This window comes from Plenodomus lingam (assembly GCF_022343315.1).
Source record: "Plenodomus lingam strain CAN1 chromosome Unknown contig_12, whole genome shotgun sequence".
NCBI lineage: Eukaryota > Fungi > Ascomycota > Dothideomycetes > Pleosporales > Leptosphaeriaceae > Plenodomus > Plenodomus lingam.
In genome coordinates, this window is record NW_027093930.1 from 787,479 (window position 1) to 804,764 (window position 17,286).

The window sequence follows — 17,286 nt, forward strand, 5'->3', positions numbered from 1 at the left end:
GCCACCTTACCGGTACTCTCTCCGCCCATGGCAACAACACTCAGCGCCAGAGCAGACGGAGAGAAACACCGTAAGCTAGAGTATGGAGCATGCAGTCTTGCTGAGAATGTTGTCAGCTTAGTGGATATATACACAACTGTCTCGGCACAGCCCCCTCTTCCGCTCTTACCCTCTTCTACCGTACGGTACGGTACGACGACAGTCTACATCCGCTTTCTATCAATCCTGGACTATCAGCCATGAAGATGATTATATGCAGTTACAGTTCTACCGGCCGAGTGCATGCATGCATGCATGCATTCATTCATTCATTCATTCATTCACTCATTCGCAATTCTCCTTTACTTCCTACCTGCACATGAAGTTTGACACAAGACTTTGACTTTGTAAAGACTTTTCTTGACCTTGAAATACAAACTTGCACGCCAAGCACGTGACCCTCCAGAAAACGTTGAACCATCAAGGTGGAAAAAACCACCCAACCGTCTCCGCAAGTGCTGTCCCTACCGCCAATTCAAAGGTACATCCAAATCAAATAAATTTAAAAAATTGGACTCGATGTGCTGGTCGGACAGACAGGTCGGCTGTGTTGGCGAATGCCAACGGTCTGGCCAAACATTGAGTCAGTCACTGAGATCCGCACATGGCGGTCAGCAAGGCCACCAAACGTGTACACCATGTGGCTAGGAAGGTCTTCGGCATCAGTGCGCTCTTCTGCTCTGCTTCTTCGCAATCAATATATTCATACTCTCAACAAAGCTCACCAAAAAACCAGGTCCACTGCGTACCTTCGTGTGCGTATGCTTACGAGTACCTGCGACATTGTCTTAGTTGCCTACTGTGCAGGCCAGGCTCGGCGCAACACTCCCCCTGCTCCACGCATCAATGATCATCACATCTCATCGCTCAGAAAATCTGGCGGAACGTGGTTGCACACATGGTCCGCTGACACAGCCACAACCTGCGGCTGACATGTCCGGCGTACCATGCATTTTGTACACTGTGGAAACACGATATGATGTGATGACTGCGAGGGAGCCGAAGAGCCGATGGTTGGCAACAAGGGTGATATCTGCAGAGCCGCACTAGAAGAAACGAAGACTCCAGCCAAGGCTCGTGATGCTTGTCATGGGGTCGGGCACAGCCCAGAATCACTGCACACACAATGGATGCCTCTTCGTCCGAGATGCGGGGCGAGCCGATGATTCAGTGGACCGTAATGGAGTCCTATTTGACGCCAAGAGACGTTGAGGAGGATGGCGTCGAAAGCTATGCACAGGATTGACTCACCGAAGCCAAAGGGAAGTGACGGCGTGATATTGGAAGTTCCCAAGTACTAGGTAAGTGACGCGTTGCAAGCGTGCCAAAGACAAAAGCCACAGACCGCGGCATGCACATGTCGACGGCAGCGGCTGGCTGCATTTCCCTGTCCAGGCCTGATTGTCGTCCCAGTGCCATTCCAGCTCGGGAGGAAGCGTGAACTGCTGCAAATATGCGGATAGCAAGGAGACGGTCTTGTGGATTCGAATTGACGAATGACATGACTACGTATTCCGGTCAGACAGGAAGAGCAAGGCCCAGCAAGTGTTGCCATGGCTAGCGCATGCGGGCTTGCTGCAGCAGCTTGTCAGGCCAGACTCGAATGGCAATGGGTTGAGTTGTATGAGTCTTCAACGGTGGCCCTTTTGCGCAAACAGTCCAGCGATCTGTGTCGCCCTCTGGGAGAAGGGCGCAGCTGTTGGTGGGTGGTGGGTTTGGTGGTAGCACTCCACTCATCACCAGGTGAGCAAGCAGACAGATGGTGGCCAGAGATTAGTGCAACAGACGTGTTTCTGTGTCCATCCAGACACGCCCTTTTGCGAATGCGTTTGTTGCACCGAACAGCCCACCCCACAAAGTGCAATCATGGTGAATAGTGATTGGCGAACGATGAACCATGGGTCTGTTGGGGGAGATCGGGGGGCCTGTGGCTATGCGCGAGCTTGTGCTTTGTGTTGCGGTGAAAGCTGATTGAAGAGTGAGTTAGCAGCGGAACTCGCTTAAGCCACGACCACACCGTACCATTCCCGATCGGGTGTGGCTGGTGGCTGATGCCTGAAGCTCTGGAGGCAGCAGCGACGCCATCCTCACTCCAACACCTGCGAACTCGACTGCACGCCAGAAAACGGGCCAAATGGTCGAATCACGCGCACCACCCTTTGCCCAGTCACTCCAAGCACTATCCCAATGTGGTGACACGGTCGTCTCTCTCTCTCTCTCTCTACTGCCCATGGCCGGACCTTCTCACGTCTCGCGGCTCAGGAGAGACTTGGAGAGAGCTGCTGGCGGCTGCTGGCACACTCCCCAGACGACTCGACACACGCACACCAACACCATCCGCGCAGAGGCTGCCGACACCAATGAAAGCTGCCTTTGGAGACGATGGTGTTGACGGTCCTCTGACTTTCCTGCCTGCGGGCATGCCAAACATGTTTCTAGCGCGCCCATCGCCCCAGCTGGTCAGCCTGGTCGTGATGCTGGGGTGGGGTCTGACCGCCCGCACTCGCCATCACCCTGGACAACGCACTAGACAGGCTCGTACTAGTTGCATAAGCCCCAGCCTACCTAGCTCAGGCTTCCATCCACACCCCGGCATCTAGTCTACATATCGGGGCAGGATATATATTCTTGGACACTCCCCTTCCCTATACCCAGACCCCCCATCTACCCTCTCTGCACACCCAGCTATCCTACACCGTATCATCGACACATCGCCCCTGTCCATTCCGTTCAACTCAAGTTACGCCAACTGCCCTGACTGGAATCAACAAGACTCAACACAACCATCACAGTCACGCTTGCCCGGGATTCACTTGCTTGCTGCCATTCCATATATACTTGGCCATCACGTCACAACCGCTTCCCCAGTCCGCTCTATCCTGAAGACCCGAATAGCATCACCGACCATGCCCGCTCTCTGCACCAACATGCCCACTGTCATACAACCCAAGCCCGCCGCTCCGGCCAAGAAGGAGCGTGTGGTTGGCTTCCACCGAGATCCCGTGGCCTCCATCTCGCGGCCCGTCAACACCGACGAGAGCTGGCCTGCCTATCACTTTGAGATGCACGCCCGCAAGTGTGCCTACTGCCACAGCCCCTATGAAGTCTTCCGCAACCACGACCAACTCTGTGATGTCGGCCACCGTCTAGCTCAAGAAGTGGCCCGCTTCATCTACAACCGTGACGGAGCCACGTACTCGACTGTTGAGGAAGACAACAAAATCGTTCGTGTCGAGCTCCCAGCCGGCTACATCGAGGTCGCTGGTCTTCTCAAGGCCATCGAGCGTAGCCTCCGCTCCCGGTCACGCAGATCATTCGTCTCCATGGACCGCAGCTACTACATCGCTCCCCGCTCCCCTCCCACCATCCCGCAACGAAGTCGGTCGGTCAAGGTCGAGCAGGAGCCCAAGATCAGATCCAAGGCATCACGGCCACGATCTGGCGAAATCGTCGACTGGCCAGAGTCCCAACCCAAGCCAAAGCGAGCCCTTACCGAGATCAGCAACACGGCCGGCTCCAAGCGTGGCTCTCTATACGAGGAGGACCTTGCCAAGCAGCGACGCAACGCAAAGCACTACTCCGTCGAGGTCCGCGAGCCCACCCGCGACTACCGCGTATCCGACTACTACCGATGAATGAAGCCTTGAACACTCTTTGTGCTACACGACTACAACAACTGCCAACACCAACACCAAAACCAACACCGACCCAACTGCCAAACCACTCGCCCCACCGTCACGATACACGCTTGCTGTAGAGGCAACGCACCAACATGCTGCAGTCCTCTAGCTTGAACGACAGTTGACCCTTCCAGGTCCTTGCTTGCTTTGCTTCACAAAGAGCTTTGCGCTGCTGTTTTATGTCAGGGTGGTCATACAGAATGGACACTCTGGGTTCTGGGAAAGAATGGGAACAGGGATTTATAACTCCACCCCTCAGAAGGGGGGGCGTCGAGAAGGGAAGGATGATGGGAAGGATTACGAATGGAATGAGAAACACGTGCTGACGATGACGTCGTATGGTTGTTTACCTTGGGGCTAGCATGGTATTAGTAATGAATAAATAGCTCGGAGCTTCACCATCAATGTCCAGTATGAACTTGCCCTTGACCGTGATGTCCCATCAGAAATACTCACTCCATCACCATCTCCTTCCCGCTACCACTCGCTGGTCTGCTCGCCCACTCTCACCCACCCTCGCACTCTTCCCCAGCCCCAGCCCAAAACACAACACCCACAAACCCCGTTGCCCCTCCAACTCCCCCAAGAATGCACACACACACACACACACACACAAGATACCACCACCCACCCCCCACAAAGTCGCACAAAGACTTTGACTCCCAATCTGAAACACAACACACACCCCCGACCTGGGCCTGCTGCACTGTGGTTGGATTGGGCCAATCAGCGGCGTTGACGGCGGGGTCTGCTGATGCGGGTTGGGATGGGGTGAGATGGATCATGGGAGTGCTCATGTGCACTTTGTTATGCGATGCGATGTTGAGGGAGGGAGGGATGGGTGATGGGTGTGTGTTTTTGGTGTAGAGATTGTGGTGTTCGTTGGATACGGAGGAGGGGGGAGAGTTTTGGGTAGATACAGTACAAGTAGAGTATAGTACTAAATCATCTTGACAATGCCCAATTGCACGCTGAAGATGTATTTTCACGTTCTGCACTCGATAGTATCATGATTAGAATATAGTATGGTAGCATATGTAACATACCGGTACATCTTCCCCACCAAACCAACACAACACCAGAAACCACAAAAACAACCCCTACCCCGCCCATAGCCACCATCATCACCACCCTCCCAACCCAACCCTACCCAACCAGTCCCCATCCCACCATCCCTGTTCTGTTCATTTACCAGCCTTGGTATTATAGCTAGCCAGGTTTTTAGTACCATGTTTCTTCTTCCGCAAGGGCGCTGGTGAGGTAAGGCTTGGTGAGCGAATGACAGCTGGGGGGGTGCGGGGCGGGGTTGGCGTTGAGATAAGGGTGGTTTGGCAGGGTTTGCTGTCTTGGGAGGATGTCATTGGGGAAGGGGGAGGGGAGGGGCGGAACGGGGGGGGTGGAAGTGGGATGGGGTGGTGAGATTGTGGTGGGAGGATGGGGAGATTGGAATAGTATGTGTATGCGTGTGGTTTGGGTGGGTTTTTTCTGTGGGGGGGGGGGGGGGGGGTGAAGTTACTGGTGTTGGGTGTGAGAGCGCATTGAAGGTACGTAGTTAAAGAGCGCCAATCTCGTTCATCAATTCACTCTGCTTCTCACCCAAACACAGACGGAATCTCACAAGAACAAAATAAAACATTGACCCAATTCACGCCCTCTGCCCTCATCATCCACCTTGCGCAACGACAATGCAACTACTACCACTGTGTTCAGGATACCCAAGAACGCCATCAAAGATCTACAACCCACTACTCCACGACTCGCGCTATCGAACACGTCGACCCGTTCGCCCAGGGATACCGTGGTTGGCAGAATGATATCCCTTGCTCGTCCCCTTCCCAAGAAAAGAATGTCGCAATTTCAAGAGTGATCGGCAAAGCAACACACCAGAAGCCTCACGATGCCCAAGTCCAGTTTGCGCGTCTCTTTTTCTCCATGGACACGGGGGGATCGGACTCCTAGGCCGGAGAGATATAGTACCGACTTGTATTCTTACATTCGTGTTGCGACTGGCGTACCGGGGCGAGAGTGAACTATTGAGTGGCAAGATTGACTATGTATACCACTGGGACAGGGCAGATGGGAAGGGCGAAGGGGAGGTGATGTAAGACTGCAGTAATGTTGATGAGCAGGTTCAAGTAAGTGAGGCAAGCGTTTGCCGATTGTTGTTCATGACCGGGGGGCCAATCTCGCAAAGGTGATCTCAGCTGCCCCCGCCAGTACTACACTACAGCCCGCCCCCCTCAACCCCAATCTCGCCTTTGTTGTATTGTAGGGACGACGAGTTCTTCGATGAAGTGATGTCCCGACGACCGAGGATGCACCGGGATGGCTTGTCGCATTCGCTCACATCTCCCCGGTCAGCCGTCAGCTTGTCACTCGTCTTTTGCCAGGACTTCGTCTCCAGCTCTTGCAGACAGGCTACCTAGATTCTCGACAGAAGCTCTCTCAACACCACACAGGTGACCTCGCTTCCGGTAAATGTCGTGACAGGATCGCATGTTCGCAAAGGTCGAGACTCGAGAGTCGTCCTCCACCGTAGCAAAGAGTGTTTGACAAGTTGCCAAAACGACGCCAGCGTGTACTCTATGCTCGGTACAGTACTCTTACTCTGGAATGGGCACCGGCGCAGCTTCACCGACTGTCCATGACCGGTCTATTCAGCGTATTGGTACACTAGCCTATGCAGCTTGCATGCATTGGCAGCCTCACCGGAACCGATCATTTACCCAGACCGACACTGACGAGGGCGCAGTTCATATGACCATGGAATTAGCGCTGCGACACTGACAGAGGTAATCAATAACCTCCACGTCCGGAGCTCGACCGTCGGACTTCTCCGCCTCTGGCCGTGGTGAAAGTGCGTGCGCAATCGCCAACACACCCATCCGCTCACGTGAGTCTCCACCACCGCACCGCTCTGCTGCCAATGCCAGCGTGTCCACTCCACCACGCCTGTACATTCGTACCTGATCGTCCAATCTCCCCACTTCACCTTCTTCTAGGTCCTTTCCCCACATGCGCTGCAGACTACACGCTATCGCTTCCGGTCATGATCCATCCTCGCCGTGGACAACTCACTCGCTAGCCAGGACCAGCAGCCCTGCAACCCAAAGTCCGCGTCGCCCATGGCCTATGATCCGGTTGCGTGAGCGTGCTCGTTCAGGGCTGTGCCTGTTTCACAATCTGGCAGAAAAATAAAACTACATTGGCCAGTGAGCCGATGAACATGTTTGCGACTCTGTGGGTATGATGTTGCGCTCTGCTGCGGGAAGGGAAAAAGGTGAGGCGCAGCGCAGGGCTGGGTGAACGCCTCGTCAATGCACAGGATCGTCGTTTGTATTCTACTCGTACTCATGTCACGGCAAGATGGGGTGGCTGAGCAATACTTCCACGGAAGCGACGTAGGAAATCGATGTCACAATCAAGCCACGACTTCTACCTCCCAACATGCTCACGCAAATGCTTAGACTTTGCAGTGTGGAGATGAAAACTTTGGGGGCCGGTGGTTGGCAACATGGAGCGCTAACAGCAGCCCTATAGGCTCCCATGAGCTCAAAATAGCAGTCGTGTGGTTTCAGGCGAGCGTATAACTGCGCCGCCTTCAGATCGGTTTCGTCTGTCGCGACAATCGACTAATCACAGAATGCTTTTCTGCCAGACATGGGTTCAGGTATACTTGGACAGATACTGCCTCGGCGACATGATGATGGTGGGCCTCGATGAATGTACACTTCCATATCGTAGTGGCCTAAGAAGCACAGATCTGAGCTATACATAGGTATCCGATTGAGCATCAATCCCAGATTTCAATTCACCCTCTCCCAAAAAAGCCTGCAAAGCTAGCCACATGGGTAGTAATCCGCGAGGCGCCAAACAAATAACCATCTCATCTGTATCCCCCCTTTCCCCCTTCCCAACCCCCGAACCCCAAAGCCCCCAAACCCTACATTCAGCATTCAAACTCCCCCCAATCCATCCCTCCAAACCGCCATACTACCCTACTGCCCCGTCTCCCCAACCCACCCATCCCCGACCCCCCTCATCCACTGCACACCCACCAACTCCATACCCTTCTCCTGCACAACCCTCTCCGCCCTAAAACTCCTCCGATCCACAAACTCCTCGCCCCCAACATCCCCCACCTCCAACCCCTTCCCCCCACACTCCTTGAACAGCAAAAACAAATACCGATGCGGCCCACTGTCATCCTTGGGTCCAGGCGCAAGATACGGCGTCACCGTCCTCCCCTTGGCAATCACATCCGCCCCCGTCTCCTCCTCCGCCGCCGAACCCGGAATATTCGACACGATCCAGTGTCGCCAGTAACTGTATTTCGGGTCGTCGGGCGTCGGCGCATCCGGGTCGATTTGCATAAATGTGAAGCTGGTTTCGTTGCCGGCGGCGGCGGGTGTAGCACTCAGTGGCGATAGCGTGATGAGCGGTTGCTCTTTGACTTGGCTTACGCGTGCGAGGTCACCGTTTTGCGGCGTCAGGTTTGGGAAGCGGACGGTGAGGTTGTAGGTTGGGCAAAAGGTGTCTGGGATGATGGGGGAGGGGAGGAGGTTTGCTGATTTGAGGGAGGCGAGGAGGGCGGTTAGGGTTGTGGTTGCCATTTTTGCAGAGGGCATTTGTTGGCGTTTGGGGGGGGGTGTGGCTTTTTTTTTTCAATTCTGATTCTCAAGGTAAAGTTTTGTTGTTGTTGTTTTTGGTCGAGTTGGTACGGGCAGTTTGTTGGTTCCTCTTTTTTTTTTCAAAAGGCTTGAAGCTGGCCTTCTTGAATGGTTGGCTGTAGGCGGTGGAATGCTCGTGATTGGTGGGAAATCATAGAGGGCGTTGAAGAGGGTCTTGGCTTGGCTGCGCTGGATGGGGTTTGGGTTCGGTGGGATATCTTTCCAGAGTGGAGCGTGTATAGAAAGTAAAGTGCAATTGTGGACTGGGAGAATGAAATGGGAGAATATCAGTTGTGTCCATGAGGAGGGGTAGGATTGCTTGACTAATAGTGTCGGTGTAAACATGAGTTACCTGGAGTCAAGGCGGAGACACCAAATACAACTCCATCATCGCTCATGTCTAAATGGTGATTGTTCGTCGGCCTGTCTTGGCTAATAGTAATCTTCATGTTCGTGGTGATCACAGCACATTGTAACCAACACATACATATATCCACACCAAGCCCACCCACTCTCCTCAAACAACCTCCTTAATCCTAACCCTCAACCCATCCTTGGGCTTCGAAGTAATCCCGCCCTGAATCTTCAACTCATATCCCTCATCCTCAAACTCCATCTCACACCTCCCCACCAAACCCGCGACCAAGCACGCAAACTCCGCCTTTGCAAACTCCCTCCCTATGCAACTCCGCGGCCCGTGCAAGAACGTCGTGACCGCATAATTACTCTCTGCGCCCCCAGTATTGGCTTTTCCGGGTCCAAGCCAGCGCTCAGGGTTAAACGATCGCGCGTCTGGGCCCCAGAGATGCGTGGATGTGTTGATGGCCCAGGGACAAATAACGAGGGTTGTGCCGGCGGGGATGAAGTGTGACTGTATTGTTGTGTCCAGCGTTGTTTCGCGGATTGTAATGGGCACAGGGGGGAAAACGCGAAGGGTCTCCTGTAGTACCGCGTTCAGGTAGGGAAGTCGATCGATTTCAGTGGAAGAAAATGATGCATTGCTGTCGTGTAGAGCGGGTAGCTGGGTGCGTACTTCATCGCGGAGTCTAGACTGCACGTCTGGATATCGACATAGACAGTATACAGCCCAAGTCAAGGCCGAGGCTGTGGTTTCGTGGCCTGCAGCGAGAAACGTCATGAGCTGGTTCACTAGTTCTTCGTCGCTGAAGCCGCCGGAGGAGAGGGCGACGGATAGGATGTCCGTGTCTGTTTCTTTCACTTCGCCCTTCTCTAGTTTTGCTCGCTTCTCCTTGATCAGATCCCTGGCTAGTTTCTTGATCGTGTCGACGGCGTTGCCAATCTCGTCGTTTCGTTTGAGGGGCAGCTTAACAGCGACCCAGTGCGGCAGCAGATTGAGCAATAACTGCACAATGTGCGCGCCGCGGTTCCCTGAGAAGATCTTACGGTAAACTTTGTTGAGTTCGTTGTCGGGGTCAGAGAGGGAGTCGAAGTCTCTACCCATTCCTGCGAGGCCGATGATGTCGAGGGTTGCACGGGAGGCCCAGTCGCAGATTTCTATTACAGAGTCGCCCTCTGGGTTGCTTTTGACAGAAGAAAGCATCTGGTCGGCCATTTCTTGTGATTTATCCCAGAAAGTCTGATACAGGTCCTTGACATGGCGGAAGGCGAAGGCTGGCATTAGTAGTTTTCGTTGTCTCTGATATCACACATGCTTTTAGCACTCATTTCCATTCCCAAGAAAAATCTCCCGATCCGACTTGTACCAACATCTGCCACAACTAAGCATAAGAAAGGAATAGACATACCTTGTGTTCATCACCCTCTGCCAACAAGATCCCCACTCCCAGCACCCTCCCAAGTCCTTCTCTAACCCTCGCTGGTTTGACAAAGTCATAATTCCTCTGTACAAGCACCTCGCCCAGCGTCTTGGGACTGGTGATTAGCACACGCGACTCGTTGAACAACCAGCGGTAGTAAATTAGACCATCATTGGGCACAGCGTCAATCCAGTCGCGGTGTGGTTCACCTGTGGGATCGGCCAAGATGCGGGGAAAGTGGCCCAGGAGAATGCCTCCGTTCTATTTCTTGCTTTAGTTGTCGTCCCGCACAAACCCAAAAGCCATGACGTAGAGTTTGTGGGAGTTGTTTACGGGATTAGGGAAATTGGGATTAGGTCGAATATCGTGTTGTCTATTATATGGATGGTGATGTTTGCGCGGATGATAGACGTACCGGTGCCTGCGGCAACCCCCTCAACGGACTCAAGAACAAGGGGTACACAATGATGTTGTAGACGCACTTCACTGCATACTGTATAAACCACAGCAGTACCACATTACCTACATACCCCTTCGCTACCATCAACACCGGCGCATAGCGAAATGTAAAAAACGTAGTCGCAATTGATGACAGTAGAAGCGCGCGTTTTGATGACATCATCATGCTGTCTACCTAACTGTTCGACAGTACCGGTACAGGGCCAACAGCAACACGAGTTCGTGAAGAGGAAAAGTGAGTGTGAAGCAATGTTCTGTGGGCACATGAGTGCTTATGGACATCTAACTTATTTCCTCGCTTGTCCACTTGTTCCATACACGCGTCGTTTCAAGCCTTCAAGGCACCAACGCGACGCTATTAGCGCTGTAGCCCGTGCAGCCTCCGTCGGGGGCGGTGCAAGTATCGTCCCGTTCGCTATCCGCTTACCACATTAGTATCGTGAATGAAAGGCGGACGAAATCTCTACCAGTAAAATCGACATGGAATTTGCTTATTGTGCCGGTGATATCTTGCATAGTCTCAGAAATTGAATAAATAGTATCGACAAGGACCATGAAGACCAGGTAGTATAAAGTCTAGGTTCTCACATCCACTCACACAATCTCCCATTAGTAACTTGCGCTTAGACGCCTTCGAATTCGCTTCTTAATCATCTCTTCTAGTTAGGCTTCAAGAATTAATTCAGCCTGTAAACTCGAGGCCGACACTCACCTCCCCTTGGTCCGAAGAAAAGCTGGACGGTATCATATAGACTTAATACTATATGTCTGGGCACAGTCAGCTTCCTGCACAGTGATGGCCTGCCTAATGAATGTCAGCATGCACACATGACTACTCCCCGATTCTGATCCCATCACGGCAACCTCCACCAATATCTAGCATTTTTTGACTCTTTTTGTTGTGAACATCAACCACTGTTCCATCCTAGTCCGTGCCATGTTTATCGCCGCCGTCTTTTCTCGTTTGTCTGGAACGTCCTTGCTGTTCTACTATTTTTCGGTTGGAGTTTGACTCGAACTTGATTGCTCCGCACCAACGAAAATGACGCGGACCGTGGACATGCGTGTTTTTGTTGTTCACTACCAGGAGCAGACTTCTCTCCAATCTCGGGGCCTAGTATTTTCGGGTGCTTCAGGCTGAGAGAACATAACTGTCACTGACTTCAAACTCCACATCCATTGCTGCTAGATGTTTTCCTAACATATCTCGTGCCGTGGACAATAGGAAGCGAAAATTGAAATATGAGCTGTTTAACCTGCTTCGTGACATACCTTTTCTATGAGTAAAAAGATAATAGACTGGGATTATATAGTTCTTAACCAAAACAAAAGAATGAGTGATCTTGTACTGATATGGCACTTTTGTCGATGATAGCCCAGAACGGTCCAAATTCCAGATGAAAATAGCGCTAGACGCCTCAGGCCAGAACTTAGCCGTACCCTGTGTGCTGTTCAAAGAAGTAAGACTTTGAAGTATTAGAGATTCTTGTAATAATATTACGTATGGAGTTCAAGTAGAAAAGTCACTGTATTCAGTTCTCCTAACTTCCTATCCAGTGCCAATTTCAAGCCGCTTTGAGAGCGCAAAAACCCGCAAAGAATCACCTACTAGCACTGAATTTGATGAATTCCTCCTCATCAATATTAATTCTCAGAAAACACCTAGCCTGAAATTTTGGCAAGATGTCGCATGAAGATCTTAAGTGACTCCATGAGCAGCAACCAAGTGCCTCTCGTAGGTAGTTCCCTTAAATTCGCCACATTTTCCCCCTCCCAGTATGCGAGCTCAGCAATAGAGTGTCGCTGATCAATTTTTTAACGACTATTGCCGAGACAGGGGTTATAACTGTAGAATCTTAAGTTTTGATATTACAGTGTATTAGGCATATAAAACAGTAAAAATTTGTCTTGGAGACTGCCCGCTCAGCTATCGCCCAAGTCTAAACCTTGTGTAACGGGAAGCGGCGATATGACATCGATAGTGAAGGGACTATAGAGATGAACTGGTTTATCCTGTTGGTTGAGACACAACGGAGTGATTAGGTAGTATGAATAGAACATTTGTTCAGGATCCATTTTACTAGTAACTCGAAGGGCCGACTACATTTATAATCCAATCTAAGCAAAAAATATAGGAATAAAACGACAGAGAGCGAACATTCAGACCAACTGAATACTTACGCATGCATGCATCAAAAATACTTGGGACTGTTTGTCAGCGCGCTAATATACATAAAACGTACGACGGGCCTCACGCAGAAAACGACATTGGGTTCTCATAAGGCCACAAAGCTGATGGTTCAAACAGGACCTATTTTGCACTTGGTATCGTTTCTCCTTTCATCAACCTGTCTGTTAGGTACCTAAGGCCTATCCGCTGACACTACCTCTTGCCCACGACGTCACATGAAATGCTTATCACCAGCCATCGCTACCCCACAAACTATTCTAGACGCCTATTCGGAAATATAGTTCATGAGGTAGGAGGAAGATCTGCCATACCCATTACACTGAGCGGCAAGACGCAGGAGCGAGGATGATAGACAACGTATTCCGGCCACTCAGCTCAGGAGTTGAAAGCCGGCTATACACTTCAGTGACTGATGTGAAAGACGAGAGACATGATATTCATACGAGCATACAGCCTCGTAGTTCAAATTGTACTTTTTCCCATGTGCTCTACATACAGACATCTGCGAGTAAACCATTAACGTGTTTTCCGCATCACACTTCGATTTGTTCAGAGTTCGAACGAGTGTTCAAACTGCACTGCGCCATCACGATTGTGTTCAACATCACGATTGTATTCAACATCACGATTGTATTCAACTAGCTCTTGTTCGCTTTGGCAATATTTAAGGTGTTATCAGTAGTATTATAGGCAACGAAGATTATCTCACAATGTTCAACCACCCATTTCCTAGTTTTAAGGTATCATCCTGTAGGTATACAACTTGGACTGCGTCACAGCATGTATTCTTATTTTCATCTTCTGCGGAAAGCCTGGACGCATAATCGCTGTATAGATTACTCTAGTTTAGATAATTGTAAGGTATCTTACAAGCTACTCGGTCTTTTGTTAAGGCTCACAGCAGACACAAGTTGGGGGTGTCCGATAAGCTAGCACCACAGATGATGATCGCGCGTTTTCTCGCAGGCTTTGGGACGGCCATCCAAAAGTCGACCGTCCCTGTACAGTGTACTAGTACGAATCTTGGGAAGCTAACAAATGAGACTGACTTGTTCCTCCAGAGCCATTAATTGTAGGGGTTTAGTATTGAACTGGCTTATTAATTTGACTACGGTATCATTGAAAGAAATACTGACGTGATCTATTCATTGATATTCGTGGCGTAGAGATGCCTTCCAGCGCGGGTTCTATAGCCTGGCGACACTCTATCGCATGACAGGTCATCTTTGCGATCCGCCTCATCATTGTGGGGTTTTAACTGCCCAATTCACCACGCTACCTCTATGCCCATGGTCCACATGAGGAGGCGCTTCGAATACGTTGTGAAGCGGGTAAGTTCCAGAGATTGAGGAAAAGAAGTGCAAAGTTCTTAGTGTACTGAAGATTGAGCAGGAACACGGGGAATGATAGTGGAGTCAATTGCTGAAAAGAGACCCGGTTCAAACTGGGCGAAGAGTTCCGCTTGCGTACGGAGCACATTTTATGAATCAGATGGCCAGAATCAATGTGGTATAACCTCAGTGCTTCACATCAACATGGTGGTTATCGCAAACTCTTTCTCCGTTCTTGGGAGGCATCATCAACCTCGCGTTCTTCCCGGGCTCGTTGTTTCTGACCTTCACGCTCGATCGGACTGGACGCCTTAAGCCAACGGTGTAGAGTTGTTTTGGCTGTGGCTTGCCAATGATACTTATCGCCATCCTCTTGATCTTTTAGTCCCAATGCGGAGCTATCGCCAATGTCGCTGCTTCAGTAAGTGTGGCCTTCTTCACTGTAAGTCGTCTCTTCGTGATGCAATTTATGCGCCTGACAAGCCCACTTAGTATATGCGATCATTTGGCATAAACATGAACTGCAATCCTGGGGTCATACGTCTCTGAGATTCTGCCCCTTCATGTGCACAGAAAGGGAACAGCAGTCGGGATTAGCGCCAATTGGATCTTCAACTTTCTTGTGGGCATGGCTAGACCCATACTATTCAACAGTCTAGCCTGGAAGGGCTATCTAATCTTTATGTGTCTAAACTTCTCGTTCGTACCTCTGATCGTACCGGTAAATTTCTATTGGCTTAATGTGTTACTTTGTTGCGACGATGCTGGCACTTCTGAAGTTCTTCTGCTGCCCAGAAATTGCAAACCCGACTGTTCAACAAGTAGGCTGGTTTTTCTATGAGATTCATGGTGTGAGGCGAAGTCGGGGGGTCGCAAAGCATGGCTGGGACGCAAGCAGAAAGCAAAGGGAATGAAACCAGCGGCAGTCATGGAGACAGGCGGCTCTTCCAGCAACATGAAGAATGAATCAGAGAGAAAGGAGCAAAATATACCTTGATTGCAGATGGTATTTTCCTTGATTCAAAGGTGTCACTTAGCGCTTTGTCTTCTGCGATTGTTTTGCCAGAGCTTGTTGGGGATGCTGGCGGCTTAACATGGCATTGAGATAGGTCTTCTGTGATGTGATAGGTTCGATCACTAGCTTCGCCCGCAGATAATGTATCACCATTTACGATCCTACAACGCCTGCAATGTCTTGAGCGAGCCCATCCATTGTACAAACCAAGCCATTTCCAGGATTGCGACAGCCTATTGTAGGTGTGTGATGATGCCGAGTTGTGGTCTAAACGCGGGCGTAACGAAGCCAGGGGGAACGGTTATTGTTAATGTCTACAAGAAATGGTTCAAGCCTTGGTCAAAGTAGATTTTGTGCATGTTTTGATGCTTCTATTGGCGCGGGAGATGCACCATGTGCGTTCCAAACATGCAGACAATATACGGGAGCGCTATGGAGGCAAGATTGATCGAATGAGGCAAGGCGGCTATGCGCAAGCCTTTGAGCCACGGCGAGACACGCTTAATCGGTGTATCCAATGTGCTCTACGTATAACAGTAGCATACCAGTTGAATCATAGTCGCCCGTTTCTCCATCCAGGGAACTGTGGAGGAGCAGGATGCTCAGCGCAGCCGAAAGCGACATCTGCCACTCTGATTGGTTCGACTGGTGCCTGAGATGTGTACCAGCTATGCAAGGAATGGTGGCCTGCTATCCAATACATCCAGAATACTACTGCAGCTTCCAGCAATCTTCGATGTCGTTTACCAAGCTCGTGACAGGTATTTCGACCTTCTCGAATAGACGAACTGGTTTATTCACAACCGCTCGGACTTGGGCGGCCTCATCTGTCCACTGAAGATGCATTACTGGGTGAAATGCGCAGGTGGTACACAAGCGTCAAGTCCCTGTATCCCATGAGCGCTTAGACTACTCACTGGAAGGCGAGCAATCATGGTCACTCAAAAGGCGGGCAATCCCACACCGTTTGGAGGTGACCTGCGGAGGTCAAGTTCAGGACGCGACAGAAGCGACACGCCTCCGAGGCAGCACGGATACGGGAGAGCCGGCAGGGCGATATTTGTCTAGAGGAACGGTCCCAGAGGCTGTTGCAGGACTTTCAGTCGAACAACGATCGGCCGCTTTTCAGACCACTCAGCGTTCGCCACGTAGGTGGGCAGTTACCAACATCATTCCTAGCTCTTGAAACTGATCTGCCAGTACACTTGACAGTTTTCACTCTTATTAGAACTTCCACTATAATGTGTCGAGTCAACGAAGATGATACCGAAGTGCGACCCTCAAGAGAAGCGCGATGCGACACAAGGAGCACGGCATTGACGACGAGAATGCATGCGGCCTGAAAGAGCGTACGAAGGATAGGGTAACTGTTCGAAGCCGTCTCCGTAGGGCCATCGCGCTCTTTTAAGATCACCCGCGGGGCCTTCGGGTTCTGTCCTCACTCCCCTCCCTCGTCGCCATAGTGAGTGAACGGTGGATGGCGCAAGGAGCGCAGCTGGAAGCACCCAAGTTCATGCTGACACTTTGCATAGACTCACAAAGCAAGAAACAAGATTCACGCGCACGCCTCCAGAGAAAACGAAGATGGACGTACATATGAGGATCATGAGAATAAGGTGACCTCAGGCACCGCAAATAAGGAGGGGCTGGGGCGGCGGCACTGTTCGGCTTCGCCCGTCGACCTTGCCGATTACGGCCTTAGTCGGTCACGTGAAGATATGGGGCTGAGAAATTACCCCTCCCGCACGTCTTCCATACTCTTCAACACCCACGGCGCCCACCCTCAGGTCATCGTACACGTCTCTATGAGGAGAACTGTTCGTTGCCGCTCACCAGCACAAGTCTCGATATTGTTCGCGTCATCAAGGTCTCCCGGCTGCCTGCCTCGACGGCCCGTGCGTAATCAGTCCCCAATTCTATTTGCGGCTACGCGACTTCACGGATTGGACAGCTTCGGACCCCATTTCACGTAGAGCGGCTATCGTGGACATTGCCAAATCATACGGCCAATCAGATAAAACTAAAGTTTTTCATTGCATCGTTAACGCCAAGGGGCTCAGGTATAGAAAAGAAGCGATTGTCAGAGGAAACGCCCGGCCTACCCCTTCCCGCCATTCGTTGCT

General features: G+C 51.2%; 6 protein-coding genes across 6 annotated transcripts; 2 read left to right on the top strand and 4 right to left on the bottom strand.

The window, feature by feature from the left end:
• Positions 1-2,260: 2,260 nt before the first annotated feature.
• Positions 2,261-2,470, bottom strand: IAQ61_001493 (uncharacterized protein; the record flags this gene model as incomplete). Its single annotated transcript, XM_066095125.1, has 1 exon — positions 2,261-2,470. The coding sequence occupies one exon, from the start codon at positions 2,468-2,470 to the stop codon at positions 2,261-2,263; it is 210 nt and encodes a 69-aa protein (XP_065954973.1).
• Positions 2,471-2,945: 475 nt separating this feature from the next.
• On the top strand, positions 2,946-3,674 carry IAQ61_001494 (uncharacterized protein; the record flags this gene model as incomplete). Its single annotated transcript, XM_066095126.1, has 1 exon — positions 2,946-3,674. The coding sequence occupies one exon, from the start codon at positions 2,946-2,948 to the stop codon at positions 3,672-3,674; it is 729 nt and encodes a 242-aa protein (XP_065954974.1).
• A 551-nt stretch (positions 3,675-4,225) lies between these two features.
• On the bottom strand, positions 4,226-4,950 carry IAQ61_001495 (uncharacterized protein; the record flags this gene model as incomplete). Its single annotated transcript, XM_066095127.1, has 2 exons — positions 4,226-4,716; positions 4,824-4,950. 2 exons carry the CDS (start codon positions 4,948-4,950, stop codon positions 4,226-4,228), a joined length of 618 nt encoding a protein of 205 aa, XP_065954975.1.
• A 2,767-nt stretch (positions 4,951-7,717) lies between these two features.
• On the bottom strand, positions 7,718-8,332 carry IAQ61_001496 (uncharacterized protein; the record flags this gene model as incomplete). The annotated part of the gene is made up of 1 exon (XM_003839753.1): positions 7,718-8,332. One exon carries the CDS (start codon positions 8,330-8,332, stop codon positions 7,718-7,720), a length of 615 nt encoding a protein of 204 aa, XP_003839801.1.
• Positions 8,333-8,696: 364 nt separating this feature from the next.
• Positions 8,697-10,848, bottom strand: IAQ61_001497 (uncharacterized protein). Its single transcript, XM_003839754.2, has 3 exons — positions 10,583-10,848; positions 10,156-10,428; positions 8,697-10,046 (listed from the first exon to the last, which is right to left on the bottom strand). Exons 1-3 carry the CDS (start codon positions 10,790-10,792, stop codon positions 8,907-8,909), a joined length of 1,623 nt encoding a protein of 540 aa, XP_003839802.2. The 5' UTR covers positions 10,793-10,848; the 3' UTR covers positions 8,697-8,906.
• Positions 10,849-16,457: 5,609 nt separating this feature from the next.
• On the top strand, positions 16,458-17,136 carry IAQ61_001498 (uncharacterized protein; the record flags this gene model as incomplete). Its single annotated transcript, XM_066095128.1, has 3 exons — positions 16,458-16,512; positions 16,573-16,625; positions 16,696-17,136. 3 exons carry the CDS (start codon positions 16,458-16,460, stop codon positions 17,134-17,136), a joined length of 549 nt encoding a protein of 182 aa, XP_065954976.1.
• Positions 17,137-17,286: the final 150 nt, after the last annotated feature.